Below are 22092 nucleotides of genomic sequence, written 5' to 3' on the forward strand. Positions count from 1 at the left end.
GGTAGAGAAGGAGGTTCTATGGCTTCTCAAAAAATTACATACTCAATATCAAAAGATGGAACAAGGAGATGTGTATTAATGCTGAAGAGTTTTTCCTTGTTCCAATATGGGTGCAACTATGGGGCCTCCCAGAGTATTGTAAGACAATTACACTAGGAAGGAAAATTGGAGCATCTATTGGTGATGTGTTGGATGTGGGAGTGTTTATAATAAAAGGAAGGGAATCAAGAATTGTGAAAGTGCAAGTCAGCCTTGGTGTCACTTAGAAACTAAGAAAATCTGTGAAAATTGCAGGGGTAAATGGTCGAGTTATGGAGGTAGATTTGAAGTATGAGCGAATAGGGTGTTTCTGTTTTTATTGTGGCCATCTGAGGCACGAGGTGAGAAGCTGCAACACACTGCTAGATGACACGGTGAAGAAAAAGAAGGTGGAGAAATACTGGGGAGAGTGGATGAAGACAGAACAAATAGGTAAAAGGGTTACACACTTGAAAGAGAACCCACAAACAAATCAGGGTTCAAACTCAAGTGACTGGAGGAATAAGTCCAAAAAACCCACTCCATTTAATCTTCTTAGGAGTATGGCAGCATTATCTGTAAACGAGAAGAAAAACAAGAACAACGCTAACATGGAAAAAACGAGAACAAGTAGAGGGGAGGTTTTGATTATTGCCACAAAACCTCTAGCAGAATTGAATTGTGCCAATGAGGATGAAGAGAATAATAGGGAGGAGCAGCCAATTGTGTGTGTTGGAAGTTCTCTAGAGAGTTAAAAAGAAGAAAATTCTATTATTGATGTACATAACTGTTAGCAAATTGGAGGAACCAATTTGAAGGTCGGGCCAATTAGTAAAAAGTCAAAAATTAAACACTTGGCTAGGAAGACTGATTCTAATTCTCATATTACAGTGGGTATTAAAAGGAGGTCAAAGGAAGCTGAGGATGAAACTTGGTGGAGGCAGGAAGACGTTGAAGATTTGAATATGGCTAAATCGAGGGAGGATGCCAACCTGCAATTGGCACTCCAAAGCCAATAAAGATGATGATGTGAAACTGTCGGGGTTTGAGGAAGACTCTGACAGTTCACAACATACAAGGGATCAAAAGATCCCATTATTCCGAGGTGAATTTTTTATGTGAGACAAAAAATACCTCTTCATTTGTTAGGAGGCAATGTGAAAGATTTCGGTTTGAAGAAAATTTTTGCATGGAACCGCAAGGTATGGTGGGTGGATTAGTCTTGGCATGGACTTATAACGCTCAGGTAACAATTATTGATGTAGGAAGCTACTTTATTCATTTTCATTAGCTAGATAAAGGGAGGAACATATCGTGGGTAGTTATTGCTGTCTACCTTCACAGCAAAGAACAGCAACGTAATGCGCAATATTTGGAAATTCTTCGGTGACTTGAAGGCATTGGAGAATATTATCTACTGATTGGAGACTTCAATGCAATTTTGACTCAGCATGAGAAAGAAGGAGACAGGCACAAATCCACAAATTTTGTAACAGATTTCAATGATTTCATTAATGCGGGAAGGTTAAGAGACATTGGCTATGAAGGCTGCAAATTCACTTGGTCAAATAGACAATTTGAAAAAAATCTAATAAGAGAGAGGCTGGACAGATGCTTAGTTTCTAACAGATGGTTGGCAGAGTACCGTAATGCAAGGGCTCTATACCTAGAGGATATGGGTTCTGACCACCATCCAATCATTATTCAGACCGATCAGCAAGTTCAGAAACAAAAGCAACACTTCCAATTTCAGGAAAGGTGGTGTGAGTTGGAAGAGGTTCAAAACATTATCAAGGAAGCTTGGCAACAAAATTTCTCAGGGTCACCAATGTACATTCTATTCAGCAAATTAAAAAACTACCGCCATAAACTTGTTAAATGGCAACATACCAATCATAATAACTCGGCTAGGCTAATTGTGGAGCTTAATCAGAAGCTAGAAACTAAAAAACAGAAAGGTCAAGTAGCAGATAAGCACCTCATTTTAAATCTAGTAGATGATCTCCAAGAGACTTATGAGAAGGAGGAGAGATATTGGAAAGAAAAGTCCCGCGTGAAATGGTTACGGTGCGGTGGCCAAAATACAAAGTTCTTCCATGCAAAGTTTCATGCTCGGAATAGACAGAACAGGTTAGAGAAACTGATAGACGAAAACGGGTTGTACCGGACTGATGTGGAAGGTATTGGGGAGGTAGCCGAATTCTTTTTCAAGAAGCTCTTTTCTACTTCAAATCCTAAAAACCCCAAAGATGCTCTAGAAGGTTTGGAAAGAAACATAGATGATAGAATGAACCGCATACTCACTAGACCCATCACGGAGGAAGAGGTTAAAAAGTTGTTTTCTCTGTCAATCCTTTCTCAGCACTAGGTGAGGATGGGTTCACAACAAGGTTTTTCCAATTCTATTGGGAGGTTATCAAGAATGAAGTCTTTCAAGTATGTGCTAGCTTTTTTTCTGGAGGTAAAATGTTTCGCTCCCTGAACCACACACTAATTTGTTTAATACCGAAGATTACATGTGTTGATTCTATGACCCAGATTCGACCTATTAGTCTGAATACGCTGTTTTATAAGGTAATTTCAAAGCTTCTGGTTCATAGAATGCGGTTTTATATGGATAAAATCATCAGTATGAATCAAAGTGTGTTTATTAAGGGTAGGTTGATCAGTGATAATATACTTATAGCCTATGAATTTATGCACTATTTGAAGAACAAGAGGCAAGGTGATTTTGATATGGCATTAAAGTTGGATATGAGTAAAGCCTATGACTGAGTTGAGTGGAATTTTGTTTGGGAAATGCTCAAGAGGATGGAATTTTGTTAGAAGTGGATTGGCTGGATGCAGGAGTGTGTGACTACGGTTTCCTACTCAGTTCTTGTGGATGGGTTCTCTCACGGCTTTTTCAAGCCTACTAGGAGTCTTCGGTAGAAAGACCCCCTTTCTCCCTATCTATTTCAGGTTTACGGTTAAACCGGCGATGTCCTACCATTAGTCACTTGTTTTTTATAAATGATTCTATTATATTTGGAAAATCCAACGCTCAAACATGTCAAAATCTACTTCGACTACTTCAGGAGTATAGTGAGATTAGTGGTCAAGTTACTAATCTGAACAAATCCTCAGTTTTCTTTAGTTAGAACACGCCTGAGGAGCTGAGGAATGAGATTGTGGAGATTTTGCAAGTTCCGCACGTTGGTTCACAGAATAAATATCTATGCCTCCCTGAAATTGTGAACAAATCAAAAAACACTACTTTTAGCTAAATTGAAGTTAAGGTAACCAAGAAACTTAATCAATGGAAGCGATCATTATTATCATCTAGTGGTAGAGAAGTTCTTATTAAGACTGTATTTTCTGCTGTGCCTATATACATCCTAAGCTGCTTCAAACTATCAGAATCACTCATAGACAACATACAAAAAAAATGATGCAATTCTGGTGGAGTCAGAGGGTGAATGAAAGAAAATTTCAATGGATTAAGTGGGACATTGTGTGCAGAAATAAAGACCAGGGAGGATTGAATTTCAAGAACTTTAAAGCCTTTAATTTGGCAATGTTGGAGGATATTAAAGAAAATTGATTCTTTGCTGCACCGAGTTTACAAAGCCAAATACTTTTTCTATTCTCCCATTATGAATGCTCAGATTGGTCAGAACTCCTCTTGGATTTGGAGGAGCATTCTTGAAGGCAGAAACGTGTTCGAAAAAGGTTTGAAATGGCAAATCGGACAAGGTACTCAGGTCTGTATCTATGAGGATGTTTGGGAAAACAATAAAGACAGAATTTAGAGATAATCGATGAATGTTTTAAATAATAACCTAACATGGGTCAATTAGCTAATGCTTCCTAATGGCACATGGAATGAAGACCTAATATGTAGCACTTTCATAGATATAATAGCTCAAAACATCTTGCACACTCCTAGAACTGGTGAACAAGATAAGCTTATATGGGAGAAGGAAAAAAAAAAGGCTCTTACTCAGTAAATGTCAGTTATCAGATTAGCTTCCAATTCTTTCATCCAGCTCAGGAGTACCTTCCATAAATTTTCCACAAGAAGAAGCTATGGCACTCAATTTGGGGACTTAGGTATCTAGCTAAGGTTAGGCTCTTTTTCTGAAAAGTGGTTCATGGTGACATACCTGTAAGAAAAAATCTGCAAGTTAGAATCCCTACAGCCCTATCAAATTGTCCCAAATGTCAAATTAAGGAAGAAACTGTTCTGCATTGTTTAATTACATGCCAACACTCATCTCAAGTATGGTCAGAAATTGGAATTGCTAACATACCTGGAGATTATGACGAGTTGTGGAAATGGTGGGTCTTGAATATGAAGAACATGGATTCAGGTAATAGTGGTATTTGGAGGAAATGTCTCTCTGCAATAACCCTCTGGGCTCTGGCAAATTTGGATAGCTCAAAACCTAAAGGTATTTGAAAACAGAAACTCCTTAAACTTGGAGATTGCTCAAGCTACCATTAGAGCCAGAGACGAGTTTTGCGGAGTTACCTTCTGCTAGTTCTCAATTTTAATTTTTTTTTTAGTTCCTCTCAGTGCTCTTTAGTCAATGAATTGTTTGTTTTGGTGAGTGCCACCTCTTCAGTTTTGTTATCCTTTTGAGGACCACCCAATTTTTTTTATTTAATAAAATGAATGTGTTTGAGAAAAAAAAGTGAATATTCAATCCAATTTTTTATAATTTTTTTGAATGATTACGAAATTTTCAAATAAAAAATATATTTTTTTAATTTTTAATTCTTATTTTTATGAGACTGATTAGTTTCTAAAAAATATTGAAAAAAAAACTAATCAATCTCATAAAAATAAATATAAAAAGCCAAAAAAATATGTTTTTAGTAAAAGTTTTATTATTTTTTGAAATAATCGTAAGACAGTTTAGTATTTTTTCTCAAATAAAAATGACACAAGATGAATAAATTATTATTCAAGTAAACTTCTAATGAAGCGTTAAAAAGTGGACACACCTAAAATTTCATTTTTTTGTTTGTTTGTTTGCGTTTGTTCATGTTTTTCTTTTTTTTTTCTTTTATCTCTTTCTCTACTTCCTCTTCTCTTCTTTTATTGTCGCATCTGTAATTTTTTTGGTTTTTGTTTTTTCTATTTTTTTTGTTTTTGCTCTTGACTAAAAATATTCATGATATAATTTGAATCAATTAAAAAAAAATTAATTAAATTCAAAAATTATATAATTTGTTACGGTTTAAATTGAATAAGTTTAAGTTTATTTTTAAATTTGTATAATTTAAATTGATTTTGTTTATTCAGTGTTTAAAAATAAAATTTTAACTTTTTATTATTAAAAAAATAACTTTAAATTGGTAAAATAAATAAATAAATAAATCTCATTTTATTTTTATAAATTTTTTATTAAATAATAATAATACATAAATAAAATAAAAATATGTATCAAATTAAATATAATATATGTAAAATTTACATTTAATAATAAATAATAATATTATATTATATTTTATAATTGTTGAAAAGTGGATAATCCATATAATTTTTTAAAAATAAAATTCAAACTAATTTAAATTAGTGCTTTTTTTAATCGGTTTTCAATTTTGATTAGATTAAATGAATAATTTTATTTGTGTTGATTGAGATTGAACACACCTACTTTTAACATAATTTTTTTCTTGTATATATTTTTATTTATACAGACATTTGTGTTTTCACTAAAAAATTCTCTTCGATATAAAAAGCTTTTGTATTTATCTCATAAAGTATATAAGTTCTATTATTAAAAAAATAACAATTTTAAAAAAATTAATTGAAATTTAACTAAAATACTTTAATTAATATATTTTTTAACAATGTTACATGTTGAATAAATATTATTATTTGTTATCAGGAATAATTTATTCTCGTATTTATAAAAATTTTGTACACAAAAAATATATAATTTATATAAATATTTATTAAAATTTTATACACATAAATCAATATAATTTATATTTATATTTTTTAAATTTTATACATATAAATTAATAAAATTATTTATTAAAAATAATTTAATATTTATACTAATCAAATAATAACAAAAAATATTAAAACATTACTAATTCCAAGGGCTTTTCTTTTTTTTTTTTATAAAAAAATGTTTTTCCAATTTGGAAATGGAACAATTATCGAAGCCGAACCCGCTTTGCTCCACTGAGCTTCACTTGGCAAGTGGCAATCCAACTTTCCATTGGTGACGTCATCTACGGTCCCTCCAACAACGTCATCACATCTAGATCGCCCCTTCAGCGACGGCCACGTGTCGTCATCATTGAAATCCCTAGATCATGATAATGCACCCCCAGGCAAAGACTCAGCGCGTGCATTCCACGCATCTTAATGGCCCAACAGTTTTCACTTCAAATTACTATACACATTTATTGTTCACCAAAATTAGATACAAACGGACCAATAGAATCTTTGTATGCTTTGCCACAGCTCTAAAAAGGACACACGCGCCTAGTGTCGGCTGAGATACTTATCATATTTCTACACTAAATTAATATATGATTTCTTATTAATTAAAATATCAAACAAATGTAATAATAATTTATTAATTATTAGCAGTTTCTTTTATAGCTAAAATCTTATTCTTTTCTCTTTTTATTTTTCCACAGAGAAGTAGAGAGCTATATTACTACCCACCCTATAATTTGTCCAAAAAATCTTGGGTACCAATAGCCTTCACTTGTGATCTTAATTTTCAGGAGCATGGATAGCCTTGGGAATTCTTCTTCAGCCATGAATGGTGTCCAACAAAAGACACCAACTAAAAGAAGCAATAAGCAGAAGAAGAAGAACAACAATAATAACAAGAAGGAAATCAAGGTTGTGTACATATCCAACCCCATGAAGGTGAAGACTAGTGCCTCCGAATTTAGGGCTTTGGTGCAAGAGCTCACCGGCCAGGATGCTGAATTTCCTTATGACTCTTCTAGATTCAAGGGTTATGGCAGCGACGACGACGGCGACGGTGACAGCAATAATAATAATACTAATAATTGTACGGATAAAGTTGGTTATGATGAAGTAAACGATGATACACTTGTGGTAGTACCTCCTCCTCCTCTTCCTCCTTCTCTTCTTCTGCCGGAAAACCCTAATTATGAAGGAAAAATTGTCGGCGAAGGAGGAGAAAGAGGAGGATCTTCGTCAATAGAGAGCTTTGAGCCGTTTGATGAAGTTTTCACGCCTCAGATGATAGAGAGCATCTCGTCCTTCATTCCATCAAGTGTCTACTATGAATCTCCCCAACTTGATCAAGTGGTGATGCACTGCAATTATGTTCATCAATGATGAATAATTATCTCAAGGCAAGTTTTAATTTATTGTTATTGCCAAATAATTGTTGCTTTAATTTTAATTCAATGTGTTGATTTTCGGGCAAAAATATTTGGGATCAAATGGTTAATGTTACTTTGTTGCAGCTTGTCTATAATTAACTATCATATAATAATTACATTATTATTACTTTATAATAATTAGTTAATTATCTGTACTCCTAATTTCTTCAAGTTGAATGTGTGTGATGTGTCTATATATATGGCCAAGTTGATGGAATAGAATTTAGATAAATATTGTGATGATGAGGATATATTTAATTAGCATAGGGTAGCTCTAGGATAATATTGCATGCTAGCTTAATTTTATTTGAGCTAATTATTTCTGGAAATAGTTTGCGTCTTTTGGGTGTATTCGGGTTTTGTGTGATTAAAAAGTTACTTAGCAAGTTGCAAGAAACTGAATTTTTTTTTTTTTTTTTTTATATTTGGGGGAAAGACTTGAATTTGATGTTGAAAATAAAAAAAGCGTGGAAAGAGAAATGGGGACCAAACTCACGCAAAACAGACTTGAATGACCCATTTATTTTTAGTACATTTAATAATTCAAATACGGAAGGCTGAAACGGTAGGTTCTGGATATGATGAAAAAATAAGAAACTTTTTTTGATTGTGTGCCAAAATGTACGGCCTTGATTTGAATGAAGAGTATTAATTACACATTACAAATACATATATCGTTGCGGCAGTTTGTTTCCAAACTTTTGATCTTCAGACTTTACTTTGTTAAAAAATATCTGATAAAAAAAAAATAAAAATAAATAATAGTTAGAATTTGTTTTATTTAATATTTATTAATTATTATATAAAAATTAATCAATATTAATAAATCAAGTTTTAATTTTTTGTTTCTTTAATATTATCGTTGTACTTTGTTGTCGTCCAAAATATTAAGCACAACTATTTATATTTAGAAGATAGATAATTACTTTTTTTAATTAATATTAGTTCATTTTTTAAAAAATATTTTATTTATTTTATATTTTATATCTTAAATCATAAATTTTTAATTTTACATTTTAAATTATAAACTCTAAACTCTAAAGTTGGTTAATATAAATAAAAGTTTGTTTTCTATATTCTTATATTTTTTTTATATTTATATGTAAAACAAAGGAAAAAAGCACACTAAAATTTAGAAATGTTAAGTAGTCAAATTATTTTGATAACCAAATTCAACCAAATTGGTTTCAATAACTTAAGGACTAATAACAAAAATTTTAGTTAAAGAAGAAAATGAAAAAAATATTAGCATCGACAGTTTAAAATAATATTTATTTACTAAATCATGCTAAGTGTACAATTAATAAATTAGTTAGATGTAAAAGCAAAATTGTTAATTTTGTTAAATAATTTTAGATTAGTTAAGTCACTACTTACAGAAAAAATCTATTTGGACTTAATTACTAACTTATTCATCTAACATTTTCCTCCAAAATGTCTTAAGGATAAGTGAAATTTATGAAGACACTAATAAAAGAAAGCTAAGATTAAATTTGTATTTAGGGTTAATGTATATTTTAACAATGTAATGCTCTTCATAATTTATCATAATATATTGACTAGAAAAAAAAGTATTAATAAAACCCAAACACAAAGGCAACAAAATGATATCAACGAAAATAATTGTTAAAAGAAAATTACAAATTACTTAATGATGAGGAGATTTAAGTTAATGAACACCAACTTCCCCGAATATTCTTATATATATTAGTAGATATAATATTTTATTATATGATCAGTTCTGATTAGATACACTTCATTTTTCATATAAAACAGTAAATAATTAATCAATGCAAATTGCCTATATATTAAGATATAGATCACAAAATAAAGGATAAAGTTTCCTCATTAGGCTTGTTTATCACTGCCTCAAGCCTTTGGAAGATTAATTAGCTTGTCCACTTTAATTTATTCAATCACTAACTATATCTTTCTTTATGATTTTATATTCACTAAGCGTCTAAGCCCATATATATATAGAGAGAATTTACAGAATAAGCCTTATAGCTATATATATGGATAAACTAAACATTATTATTGCTCCTCTGATCTTGTATTATTATTAATATCAATTTCTGAGGATGAGACAGTTATTTCAGAAAATGACGAGATCAGGAAACAATATATATGTTATAATTAAGAATAAAGTTCAATGAGTTTTCTTCTGATAACAATTAGTATATAATAGGCCAAACATGGAAAAAGGTGAAACCTATACATATTTAGAAAAAGCTTTAATTTCTTTGGGAAAGAGAATATATATATATATATATATATATATATATATATATATATATATATATTGCTATCATCATCAATGTAAAGTGTAGCAAGACTAATAATTGATGAGCATATATATATATGCATGCAGATTGATTAAGCATTCCCACGAGAATATCATGGATACATATACTGTTATATAGTTAATGACAAATAATGCTATATGGTACCTACTTGTTTTCGTACTTTTGTTCTTTCAACACATGAGCACATTATTATTATTATTATTATTATTATTATTATTATTATTATTATTATTATTATTAGCTGTCTCTTCAAGCAATTACTTCACAAAATACTGTATTTTAAGATATAAGTTAAATAAAGAATAAACATTGGGACTAATTTTTAATTAGTAAATTAAATATTAATAATTTTTTATTAAAAAATATCATTTTAATTATTATTTTTTAAGGATTTAAATTTTAAAATTTAAAATTTAATATTTAAAATTTAAAATAAAAAATAATAAAAAATTAACTAATATTAATTAAAAAATAATTAGGCTTTAGATAAACTCTAAAAGATACACTATTTTTTTTTGTATATATAAGAGATAATAAGGATCTTAAATATTTCTTTTCTTTTAATATGATACTATTTTTTTTAGAAATTTAAGTAGATACATATAAGTAGATACCCGAATGATTATATCTTTAATATATCTTTTTATGTAATAGTCTTTTTTTTTTATTTGTGTGAACTTTTTTTTTTCTTGCATAGACTTTTTTTTATTTGTCTTGTCAATAATAACAAAGATCAAATTGTAGACTTTCTAGTCATATAAACTCTGATACCATATTATAAAATTAGAATAAATAGTCAAATTCATTTTTGAAAGACCATTTATTTTTTAAAAATTTTTTTTAATCAAATTCATTTTTTAAATATTTTAAATTAATCACATTGTTAATCCTTTTGTTATTTTTTTTATTAACGACGCCAAAATTTATTAATGTAACACGTTAAGTGATATACTATAACACACATATAGAAATTTTAATTAACTATCAGCCCATAACTAAGATAAAATTTGGAAAGAAGCCAAAGCTTAATTTTTTTAATATAAAAAAATTAAAATTAAAATTTCGAGAAAGCTAAACTAAAGTTTACACACAACTTATAAAAAAAATTGAAGTTTAGGGAGCCACTGTTCCTTTATGTATGAGTGGTTCCACCCCTTATTATTAGCATAATAAGTTTATAAATTTGATCAAATCAAAATCTAATTAAAAAATAATTTTTGAGATTAATTTAATTATTTATTTCATTTAAAAATTTAAACAAATAAAAAGAAGCATATCAATAATTATTTCTCTAAGATTCTATTGTATGTATGTGTGTCCATGTTAATGTGATATGGTCTTAAAAAAAATGCGTGTCATGACTAAGAATTTAATTTTAAATCCGTGCTACTAATTGTCTAATATAGTTTTGTTAAGACTAAATGAGTGTAAATCTATGATGCATGAACATTGATATTGATATAAAGTATGATACAATACAAAATATGTAGATATACGAATTTTAAAATTTTATATGATATATGGATAAGATATATATATATATATATATATATATATATATATATATATAAAATATAAAGTATTTTTTTAAATAAATTACAATAATATTTTGATATTTTATTATTATTAAAATATAAAATAATTTTTTAACTATTTTTAATATTTTTTTATTATATAACGTATTTAAAATATTTTTTGTTTTAATAAATAATAATATATATTATTTTTAAATTTATTTCAAGAATATATATTAAGAATAAGGTTGGACACACACGCTGACACATACGTGATGGTATTTAGTTAATTTAGGTGTGTTCAAGTATGTGATTTTTTTTTATTAAAACATGGTTGAACACAGCAGATATATGTATTAAATAAGTATCGTATCCAAAATGTATCTGACACGCAGACATGACAACTTAGTAAAGTGTCCATACTTCATATATAAATATGAAATAATATCTTGTAAATTCTTAGGATTTTTATTGGGTGAATAAAATTATTAATAAATTTCCATTCTTTGGATTTTTATTAGGAGGTGAAAAGAATATTAAAAAAAAAAAGATAGGAAGCAACTTGCTAAAAAGATTTCGAAGCTAATAACAATGACAATGAATGAAAAGAACGACACAAGCAAACATGACCATCAAATTAAAACTCAAGGACCGAAATTAATTATAAGCTAGAATATATAATCTATTTTAGGAAAAAATCTTAGTTAACTATATAGTATTAAGATAATGAGTCATGGTTATATACACATAAAAAAAAGAGTTATTCCATCGCATATATATTTCCCTTTTCTTTCCCTCGTACAACTTGCATCTATTTTGTTTATCATCTCTCTTGCTAGTGGGATCAAACCTTTTCTTCTTTCTTTTCTGTCTCTCACTCAACTTGCATTGTTGGGTGGGCTTTGATCATTCTCTATCAGTTTACACTTGTCTTGGTCAGGTTAAATTACTTCCAAGTCTTTTCCGATTCTTCTAGTGCTTGAAAAGCTATGGCGGCTATGATAGTAATCAATAATTTCCATATATATTAGAAATTCGAAAATAAATTAAAGAATGTAGCAATTTGTTGCACATATTCATCAGAAAACTTTTGCCACTTGATGGTACTTATTTTGTTTGTTTGGCTACATTTGTGTGCATATCTCTAGCTACTAGCTAGCTAGGTTTCTGAATATGTGGATATAATAAAATGGAAAAATAAAGAGAAATTATTTTGAAACATAAATAAATGTAAAGAGATCCAGATCCCCCCGTTAGGGTTACTAGTGTGTATCCTCCCCTTCTCCTATAAAAGGAAAATCCAGCTTAGGGTTAATGAGAAAATGAATGTGGGCCTTGATTTCAAATGGAGAAGAGACTTTATGACAAAAATAATAGACATATTATTTTTACTTTCTAGCCAGGAATGATTTATGAAAATAAAATTTGTTATTCTTTCTATTACTTAAAAGTTTTAAATTTATAAAAATTATTAAAAAATAAAAAATACTAATATTGATCTAATTTATTAAATAGTTTTAATTATTTTATTGGTCCTTACAGTTTTATCAAATTTGTAATTAAATCTTTATATTTTTTCTTTTCAATTGAATCCCTACATTACTTTTAATTTTGTAATTAGGTTCTTTTTATGTCAAGAACATTAAAATTAACAGAATATTTCTCCCTAAAAATATGTTGTCATCAAGAATATAATTAGGTTCTTAATTATAAATATTTTTAATTTACAAAAAATATTCAGTTAATAACTATAATATTTTTTACACTAAAAAAAATCTAATTACAAAATTAAAAGCGATGTAAAAATTTAATTAAAAAATATAGAAATTTAATTAAAAATTTAGTAAAATTATAAAAACTAACATAGTAATTAATTAAATCTTATTAAATTCATATTTTAATAAAATAAAATACTTTTAACTAGATCCACAAGTTAAAAGATACAATTTTCAAAATAAACTTAAAAATCCAATTTTTTTTCACACACATTATTTGAATGGCCACATAAATATGGTCAGTAATAGTACTAGTTTTATCGAGTCTTTAACCTTTTTATATTTTTGTACACATTTGAATATTTATTTAATCATATAATTATAATTGATATTTTTATATTATATTTACTTATGGTTTCCCTCTAAGGGAGGAAAATAGTTGCCTTGTCCCTATGAAAAAATTCTAAATATTGTAATAGTTGCCTTGTCCCTATGAGCAAATTCTAAATCTTGTATTATACTATAAAAAAAATATTATTTACACATTAAAATTAATTATTATATATTTATGTATAAAAATATATAATTTAATTTATTTTAAATATATATTTTATATTTTAATATATATTTTATATTAATAATTAATTTTAATAGTTAATTTTAATATATACCTAATATAATTATATGCTATATATAATGCACATAGTTCATCGAGTAAATTTTCTAGTGTAGTAGTTGAAAAAGGGACTTGTAACTTGTAAGTCTATATGAACCAAGATTCAAATCTCCTCTCAAGCATTTCTATTATTTATTTTTTATTTGGTTTGGTTGTTTTTTTTTAACATTTTTGTTTTTCCTCTTATTTTTATATCTATTATTATATAAAAATACTTTAATACTTATACTAACATTAACATCTAATTGGATGTTACAAAAATCCATATATATTGATAGTACAAAAAACTAAGTTATCTCAAAACACATTTATCTTTCTATTAAAAATTTAAAATCATAACATATAATTAAGTAAATTTATTAAAATAGTATATTTTCCATATTTAATTCACAAATATATTTTAAATGTATATAACAAAATTATTGGATGCATTGATTTATATTGTTTTATGCTATATTTTTTTATAGATAACTGACTAACACCAAAAATCAAAATAGATAACTTGCATATTTAACCAAATCTAAAACAAAAAAATTATAAGTATCAAAATAAAATTTTTAATCTTTTGACCGAACACTTGTTAAATTTTTTCATGCCTAAAAGAAAACAGTAATCACATAAAAAAATCAAGTATTAAATCAACGATTATATATTTATATATAAATATGTGTGTTATTCAATTAATTTTCAATGTATATCTTTTATTTCAATATAAATTCTATATAAATAACTATTTTTATTGTGCATATATAGCATGATTTATTATATCAAATTATAATATTATATTTAATTATACATTTTTTTAGTTTTGATGTGCTTGGTGGCATCGCTATCATTGCAGGTGTATCTAATATTAGATTTGCCCAAAACTAGGGTAAATATCTTAGTGTAAATATTAATCTTGAAAGAACTAATAGGAGGACAACTTCTAAAATTATTGAGAAGATCAGAGGCAGATTGTCCAAAATTTAGAGGAACGACTACGTTAAAATCAAATTAAACTTTAGGAACCGCAGAACGGATTCAAATACAACAAAAGATTGGGGCGAATTCAATATTTAAGTTAAATTATAGGAACTAAAATTGTGCTAAACTCTTAAACTTATAAGTAATGAATATAACAAATTAAAAACCATAAAATTGGATTAAATTGTGGTACTTGCTTCAATACGGTGACTAATTAATATGTATCAGGATGATAAGATAGGTGGACAAATAAAAAAATTACCACATAGATTATATTTATTCATATCAGTATTTGGTTTTTATTTTTTTAAAAAAATATTATATCATTGTATATACAAAAATACTTTTATAAAAATTATAAAAAACAAATATATCCCTATAACTATTTTTATTAAAAGACCAAACATTCTTTTTTATAGTTATGACGAAAATATTCTTCTATGATAAAAAATTGAAATCAAATAATCTAATTTAATAATCTCAAAAAAGAAAAGATAAAAAAACAAAACCAAAACTAAAATTCCAATTTGAAGATCTTTGTTTCGTGTTTGCTCTTCTTTTAGCTTACTGATGTCTTTAACAAAACTACCAAACCCTGATAAACTCCAAAAATGAAAAAAAAAATCATTATAGGTGTTTGATAATCTTTTATTTATAAGAGAGAAGAACATATCTTTTTTTTTTCAAAAATAGAATGAAGAATTGCATATGATAGAACGGAGGATCAAGCTTATGAGTCATACCATGAAGTTATGGGAAAGGGTGATAGAACGGAGGTTGAGAAAAGAGACTCAAATAACAGAGAACTAATTTGGATTCATGCCAGACAGATCTACCACTGAAGCGGTATATCTTTTAGGAAGGATGATGGAGAGGTATTGTAGTAATAAAAGGGATCTACATATGGTGTTTATTGATTTGGAAAAAGTGTATGATAGGGTACCAAGGGAGGTCTTATGGAAGGTTTTAGAAAAGAGGAGGGTAAGGATCGCATATATTTGTGCAATTAAAGACATGTATGATGAGGCCACAACTAGTGTGAAGACTCAAGGTAGTGTGATAGAGGAATTTTCTATTGGTATATGATTACACCAGGGATCATCCTTAAGTCCATACATTTTTACATTAGTCTTGGAAGTACTCACAGAGCACATCCAAGAGCCTGTGCCATGGTGCATGCCTTTTGCTGATGATATCGTTCTTATGGGAGAGTCAATGGAAGACCTAAATAAGAAGTTGGAGTTATGGAGAGAAGCTTTAGAAGTGTATGGTCTGCGCATAAGCCGTAGCAAGACGGAATATATGGAATGTAAATTCAGTTCGAGTAGGAAAAACCCTAATATAGAGGTGAAGATTGGAGAAAACATCCTACAAAAAGTTCAAAGTTTTAAGTATCTTGGGTGCATCATACAGGATAATGGAGAGATTGAACAGGATGTAAATCATAGGATCCAAGTAGGGTGGTCAAAATGGCGGAGTGCATCTGGTTTTATATGCGACAAAAAAGTGCCTTTAAAACTTAAAAGTAAATTCTATCGCACCACTATAAGACCGGCTATACTTTATGGTACAGAGTGTTGGGCGGCTAAAGGGGAGCACGAACATAAGCTAAGTGTGGCAGAGATGAAGATGTTGAGATGGATGAGTGGTCATACGCGATTGGATAAAATAAGGAATGAAGATATAAGGGAGAGAGTTGAAGTATCACCCATTGTGAAAAAGATGGTTGAATCGCGTCTTAGGTGGTTTGGACATGTGAAAAGAAGACCAATAGAACATCCAGTCAGGAGTATGGATGAGATGGAAGATGGACAAAGGGCAAAAGGCAGAGGAAGACCTAAGAAAACCATTCATGAGGTGGTCAAACGAGATCTACATGTAAATGGTCTCTTTGTAGACATGATACATGACAGAGCACAATAACACAGTTTGATTCATGTAGTCGATCCCATTTAGTAGGACAGGACTTTGTTGTTGTTGTAGAATGAAGAATTGCGTAATAGGAAATTAAGAACATCACTTAACAAAGAGGAGAGAGTAATAGATTTTGCTCTTCCAAAATGAAACAGTGAAAGATTAATCGTCATTAAATCATTGAGTAAATAACAAAATATTATGCAAATAGTACGTAATCTGTTCTTTCTCTCTTCCCTCCCCCCCTCCAAAGAAAAAAGGTTTAACATCTTGTGCTTTTGAAAATTTTTTAAATTCTAATTTATTTTGCTCCAAAATATGTATAAACTTCGAGCTAATAACGAATACAATGCAACATCAAATTGAAGAGGCTGAACAAGACAAACGCGCCGTTTCTCCCAAATAACGAAAAGTAAACGGCTTTTAAGAAAGGAATATTTCAAAATTTGATCTTACAAGCTCGGTTCCATTTTCACCGGGTGCAGTAGATTGCTACTGCAATTCTCAACAATGAATGTACTTTGATGCAACATATTCAAACTTCTCTCTTTGGCTTCCTTAGCTTTCCCTCTCCTTCTGGCCGAATATGCTATAACCATACTTGTGCTGAATCATTGAATATATCGATCAGTAACTCTGAATAATTTTCAACAAAGCTGAATATGTTCCAAGGGAAGCACTGGCGATTCCAATTGCAGCTATTATGATGCTTAACGTAACCTAATGCAGGCAGTAAAGAAAGTTAGAAACAAAACCATTCATATGTACTGGTTTAAACTTTATTTTTGGTATACTGGTTTAAACTTTTTTAATAGATAGTTTATAATATAGTTTCAGAACCCATATAAAAGGCCCAACTGCCCAAGATTCACTTCTTGTTATGTTGCACTATTCTTCTACATATAAATATGAATTTTTAGTACAAGATGGATTTGTGTATTGTTCAAGTCTAGACATAACATGCAGCCGAGGCCTTTGATCAATGGCAGCATCACCTGCCTCACCGGGAGCTGCATCCAAGTTCGAATCCTCAATGAGGAATATAGAACTCATGTTAGTAGTATTGTAGTAGTGTGTGTGAGTGGGTGTGTCCGTGTGTGTTGTGTAATGTATAAGACCAAAAAAAAAAAAAAGTCTAGACATAACATTAGTCATGTGCCTCTATCAAAGCTGTTGTTTTTGGAAGAGATGGTTCTCACATCAAGAAAATAAGATTTTCATTTTTTTTGTTTAAATTATGGAAAACCACCATGCATGCATTTGGTCATAGACTCATAGGCTATTTAGTTGATGTTACAATACAGCAAACATGAACAATTAATTCTTATAATTATCAACCGTACTAGAATCTGTTTGCAGCTACTTTTAACCCACAGACATTAATTGCCAAACTATACTATACCCTGGTGAAGGTAAGATTCAATCACCATAAACTTCTCATAAGATAGCCACAGTTGAAAAAACAATTATAACTTCAAATGATCAGATGCAATAATACCTGTGTACTTGTTGCTCTTTTCCCCACAATTCTCAGAAAACATAAAGCTGGCAATATCAAGGCCTGAAAAGTGTAGCATTCCTACATCACTCACCGAACGAGTTTCATCTATGTGCAGAAAAATATTTAAAAACTTTGCTAAACTGAATAATGTAATTTAGCTGTAGCTATTAGCTAAACATAAACAAATACTAATATTCCAATATATTATCCCCTCAACCCAATCCTATAAAGTTACAGAACATGTATTCTGGAATTACATGGAGGAATGTGCATGCTACTTAAAAATCATGAGATGTTGAATAGGATGAATGTTGGACTTAAGTGCATGCTTGGCTTACCACAAGTGTACTGAGGAGAGAACCAATTAAAGCCATCACAAGTCCTGAAATTACAATAAAGTGAGTAAGCGAGTATAACTACTTTCTTTCATCCACTGAGAAATATTGTTTTGTATAAAAAATTGAATTTTTCCTGATGATGTAACACTGCTCAAGATTTGGTGGAAGTACATTAGCTATACAATAGAAGTTTATTAACTTATTATACTTCGTCCTTACACAGACAAAGTCTAGGACTTACCAAAAAAAGGAATTAGAAAAGCAGCTAAAAGTGTAGCCATAACCAACATTGTTCTGAGGAGCATGAAACACCAAGTGGTACTTGAAATTCTATGGGGCAGCAACTCCTCCAGACTCCTTGCAAGCGGGTTCATGGTCAAAGCATATTTGTTTAAAATTAAGGAAAATTTAGACTAAAAAAGTTCCATGAACATGAACAAGCCTTGCTCTACTTTCATAGATAAGTATTAGCATGTGGCTTAAAAAAAGGATATTTGGTGAAGGGGCTAAGTACCTGAAAGAGAAATGAAAATACAATATAAGCAGAAGTTCATTAGAAGTTTAGAAAGAAAACTAAAAACCCTGTTTAAAAAAAAGAAGAATGAAACTCTTACTATTATCCACAGGGCAATTTTGGAAGCAATTGCATTAGGAGGCAGGTTCAATGTTATCTGAGACAAAACCTCGTCACCAAACATGAGATATCCCGGGATTGCGACGAATCCATATAGAAGCACACATAAGATAAAACTTCACGCAAAGAAGAAACGACTTGGTCATTATCAGAAAGAATAAGAAAAAGTATTATCTCATGCAAGTGACAAAATCAGGCACCATACACTATGAGGATTGCCTTGCTAAATTCTCGTTTGTTGGCCATAGACTGGTAAATATTCGGAAAAACAGAGTGTCCTGCGAAGCCAAACCCGTAGATACCAAATGCAAATGGAATGCCACTCCAATGGAGGAAAGAGCCACTGGGATGGAATCCAACATTAGTTGTCCCAACAACAATCACACAGATAATAATCACCATTGTAGTAATTACTCCTCCAGCTGCAGAAAACCATTAGAAGAAATTCGGTAAGTTTAACACAAATTGGACGAAAAATTCCAAAGATGCATCAACCAAACAAATCTTTGTTGCGTTTGCAGGACCTGAGAGATAAGAGATTATGCGAAGATCCTTTAACCATACAGTAGGGAGAATGACAAGCGCAGTCAAAATTCCAAACAAATGTTTGGAGTCCAAGTGGAGGCTTCCAATATCCAACGATGATCCAGGAAACAGTCCTGTAAGGTTATCTCCTTCCATGATGATAAATTCCACACAATATGACTGCAATTACGAAACAAGATTTCACACCCAATAGTGCAGAGTAATATACAGTTTTTGTATGAAAACCAGAAAGAAGAAAAAGAAGTGTATGCGATTAAGCACTTACAAATAATTCGATGTACAAGATGATCTGCAACGTGAGTCCAAACTAAACAAAGTTAGTAAACATAGAATATTACAATAATCAATGTATGAATATGTGAAAACGTTATGTGTGAGCATTATTTCCCAAGCCTATTAATCAAATTTAATACAGAAAAAAACAAGTTACCGATACAATAAGACGGCCATATCTCCCGAATGCGGCTTCTCCTATATCTGGGTAGCTGACAATCCCTTCTCTGCTTTCAAAGCAGTGTCTCATAAGGTCCGCTGTATATAAACACATAACAGCAAAAAGAAGCATCACCAGCAAGCTGGCCCACCCTGCTTGCGCCACCGTTAAAGGTGAAGACAGAAGGCTAACTCCAGCCATAACATTAATCCCTGGCCAAGTACAGCATTACCACACAAAATGGTAAGTTTCTTTGAATTTCAAAACCAAGGAAATATATATATCAAAAGTTAATGATTCTGAACCATATCTTCCAGAAAATTTTCCAAACAAAAATCAACCTTTCAGTCCCTTATATTACTAAGCAGTAAGGTAAGCAATAGCACAGGAGTTATTTACAAGTACTTGTTTCATCGCAATATGACTTATTAAATCAATATCCATTCCCAAACTTCTTTTCTTTTTTTGCACAGCTTAAGTCACATTGTTATAAGGCAAATGCACGTCCTCCTTTTTTCTTTTATCCATAACTATCACTTTTTTAATATATCTTTAAATTAATATATCTAAATAAGCATACATGGTTACTGAAAAAAAGGATCACCAAGTAAATAAAATACAATGTGATACCATTGAAAATTGTTTGAGTGAGGTTGCATCCATAACCAAGGGGTAATTCTTCAGGAATTTGCATTTGAATTGAAGCTTTCTCCCACCATGTTGATTGTCTTGTGATCCCATCTTGATGCACACTACCACCATATCCCAGACCAGACAGAAAAGAAGCCTTTCCATCTAATTCTAAATAACTCTTAGACTTGTTGACGAAGCTTGAATAGATAACACTCGGTCCTCGAAGAAATGATCCAAGACTCGGAGCTGCAGCAATTGAGTAAGAATCAGTTGCTTCTCTGTCATGAGAAAAAAAAGAAAGAAACACATAATCAGAGAATAATAGTGAATGGCCTCATCAACTGAAACCAATAACAGAGACACAAAAGGCTACACACATACATCACGTGCCATACTCGCAACAGCTGTTGAGTAAACCAAAAGAATCTAGACCATCTTAGTCACCCTCCTCACACAACCATTACAATTATTTTATTTTATTTTAATAATTCTTTGGTCCCTCAACATTCAAAAAAGAGTGGAGAATTTATTAATCAAGAACTCTCATAAGTGATTTAAATGTAAAATAAAATAAGTTCTAGCTATTTTTTTTGTATCCTTAACATTACCGCAAATCAATTATGCATAATTAATTGTAACTAGAATCAATTCTAAGAAAGGAAAAGCAAACACAGGAAACAAAAATGGCAGTGAAGAAGAAAAAGAATGTCCGTACTTGTAACTTTGAGGCCATTGGCGAGAAGAGAAAGACTCAGGCGGATCTAGCTTATCTTCATTGTCACTACCACTGTCGTAGTTGACGGTTTCAATGTCTTCGTCTTCGTTACCATCATAATTCAACGAAATCTGAGATCGAGAGCCTCTCACCATTACTGCTACCGCACTCTGATCTCTGAGTTGATTTGAACTACTCAAACCTGAAACAAACAAATAAATCAAAGAAACTCTATCTTTTTGAACGAGATCCAGATGAATGACATGGCGGTATGGGAGTGAGTGCGCGCGCTCTGAAAATTAATTAAGAAAAATCCAAAACATGAATAATTTTGTGAGGGTTTAGATGAAAGGAACGGTGAGGATTGGGTTTGAATGCGTAACGCATGCATTGGAAAGCGGCGTGTGTAAGAACGAAAGAGGTCAGTAGTACGTAGCCAGTGCTCGACAATTGTAAGCTTCTCTTCTCACACTTTCAATCCGTGAAATATGGGACCACTCATCATTTGCTTAGTGTCCTCTACGAACCTTGCTCAATAATAATTCTCATTATTTTAAACGGATTTGAATTTCATTAGTTTGTCTTCCAATGGGTAGATACTAATAATTAAAAAAATACAAATTTTATTAATCAATGACAACTATTTAACACGCAATTCTATCTGATTGTGACTTGTTGATGATTCAGCATGCAACATGTTGAGGTGGCGCTGATGATGCAATTTCGATAGGCATGGGCTAAATTATTTTTAAATATTTTTAATTTCTTATCTATTTCCTTCTTAAATTGAACAAAATTAATTACTTCATTCA

At 30.2% G+C, this 22092-nt stretch overlaps 2 protein-coding genes across 2 annotated transcripts; one reads left to right on the forward strand and one right to left on the reverse strand.

The window, feature by feature from the left end:
- The first annotated feature begins 6626 nt into the window (after positions 1-6626).
- Positions 6627-7527, forward strand: LOC130933236 (uncharacterized). The gene has a single exon (XM_057862789.1). It carries the CDS (start codon positions 6758-6760, stop codon positions 7340-7342), a length of 585 nt encoding a protein of 194 aa, XP_057718772.1. The 5' UTR covers positions 6627-6757; the 3' UTR covers positions 7343-7527.
- A 9108-nt stretch (positions 7528-16635) lies between these two features.
- LOC130932826 (amino acid transporter AVT1A-like) lies at positions 16636-21741 on the reverse strand. Its single transcript, XM_057862256.1, has 12 exons — positions 21281-21741; positions 20563-20843; positions 19930-20144; positions 19765-19788; positions 19478-19658; positions 19159-19375; positions 18934-19069; positions 18810-18833; positions 18561-18702; positions 18320-18363; positions 17979-18041; positions 16636-17200 (listed from the first exon to the last, which is right to left on the reverse strand). Exons 1-12 carry the CDS (start codon positions 21433-21435, stop codon positions 17108-17110), a joined length of 1575 nt encoding a protein of 524 aa, XP_057718239.1. The 5' UTR covers positions 21436-21741; the 3' UTR covers positions 16636-17107.
- Positions 21742-22092: the final 351 nt, after the last annotated feature.

The sequence above is a fragment of the Arachis stenosperma genome, chromosome 6, assembly GCF_014773155.1.
Source record: "Arachis stenosperma cultivar V10309 chromosome 6, arast.V10309.gnm1.PFL2, whole genome shotgun sequence".
Taxonomy (NCBI): domain Eukaryota; kingdom Viridiplantae; phylum Streptophyta; class Magnoliopsida; order Fabales; family Fabaceae; genus Arachis; species Arachis stenosperma.

Bases quoted from the DNA above. Each gene is read 5' to 3' on its own strand.
- LOC130933236 (XM_057862789.1), top strand. From the start codon at position 6,758: ATGGATAGCCTTGGGAATTCTTCTTCAGCCATGAATGGTGTCCAACAA.
- LOC130932826 (XM_057862256.1), bottom strand. From the start codon at position 21,435: ATGGTGAGAGGCTCTCGATCTCAGATTTCGTTGAATTATGATGGTAAC. The intron at 19,789-19,929 runs GTAACTTGTTTT...CTCACGTTGCAG, and splicing joins ATGGCCGTCTTATTGTATCG to ATCATCTTGTACATCGAATT. The intron at 18,364-18,560 runs GTAAGTCCTAGA...TTGTAATTTCAG, and splicing joins TTTTCTAATTCCTTTTTTTG to GACTTGTGATGGCTTTAATT.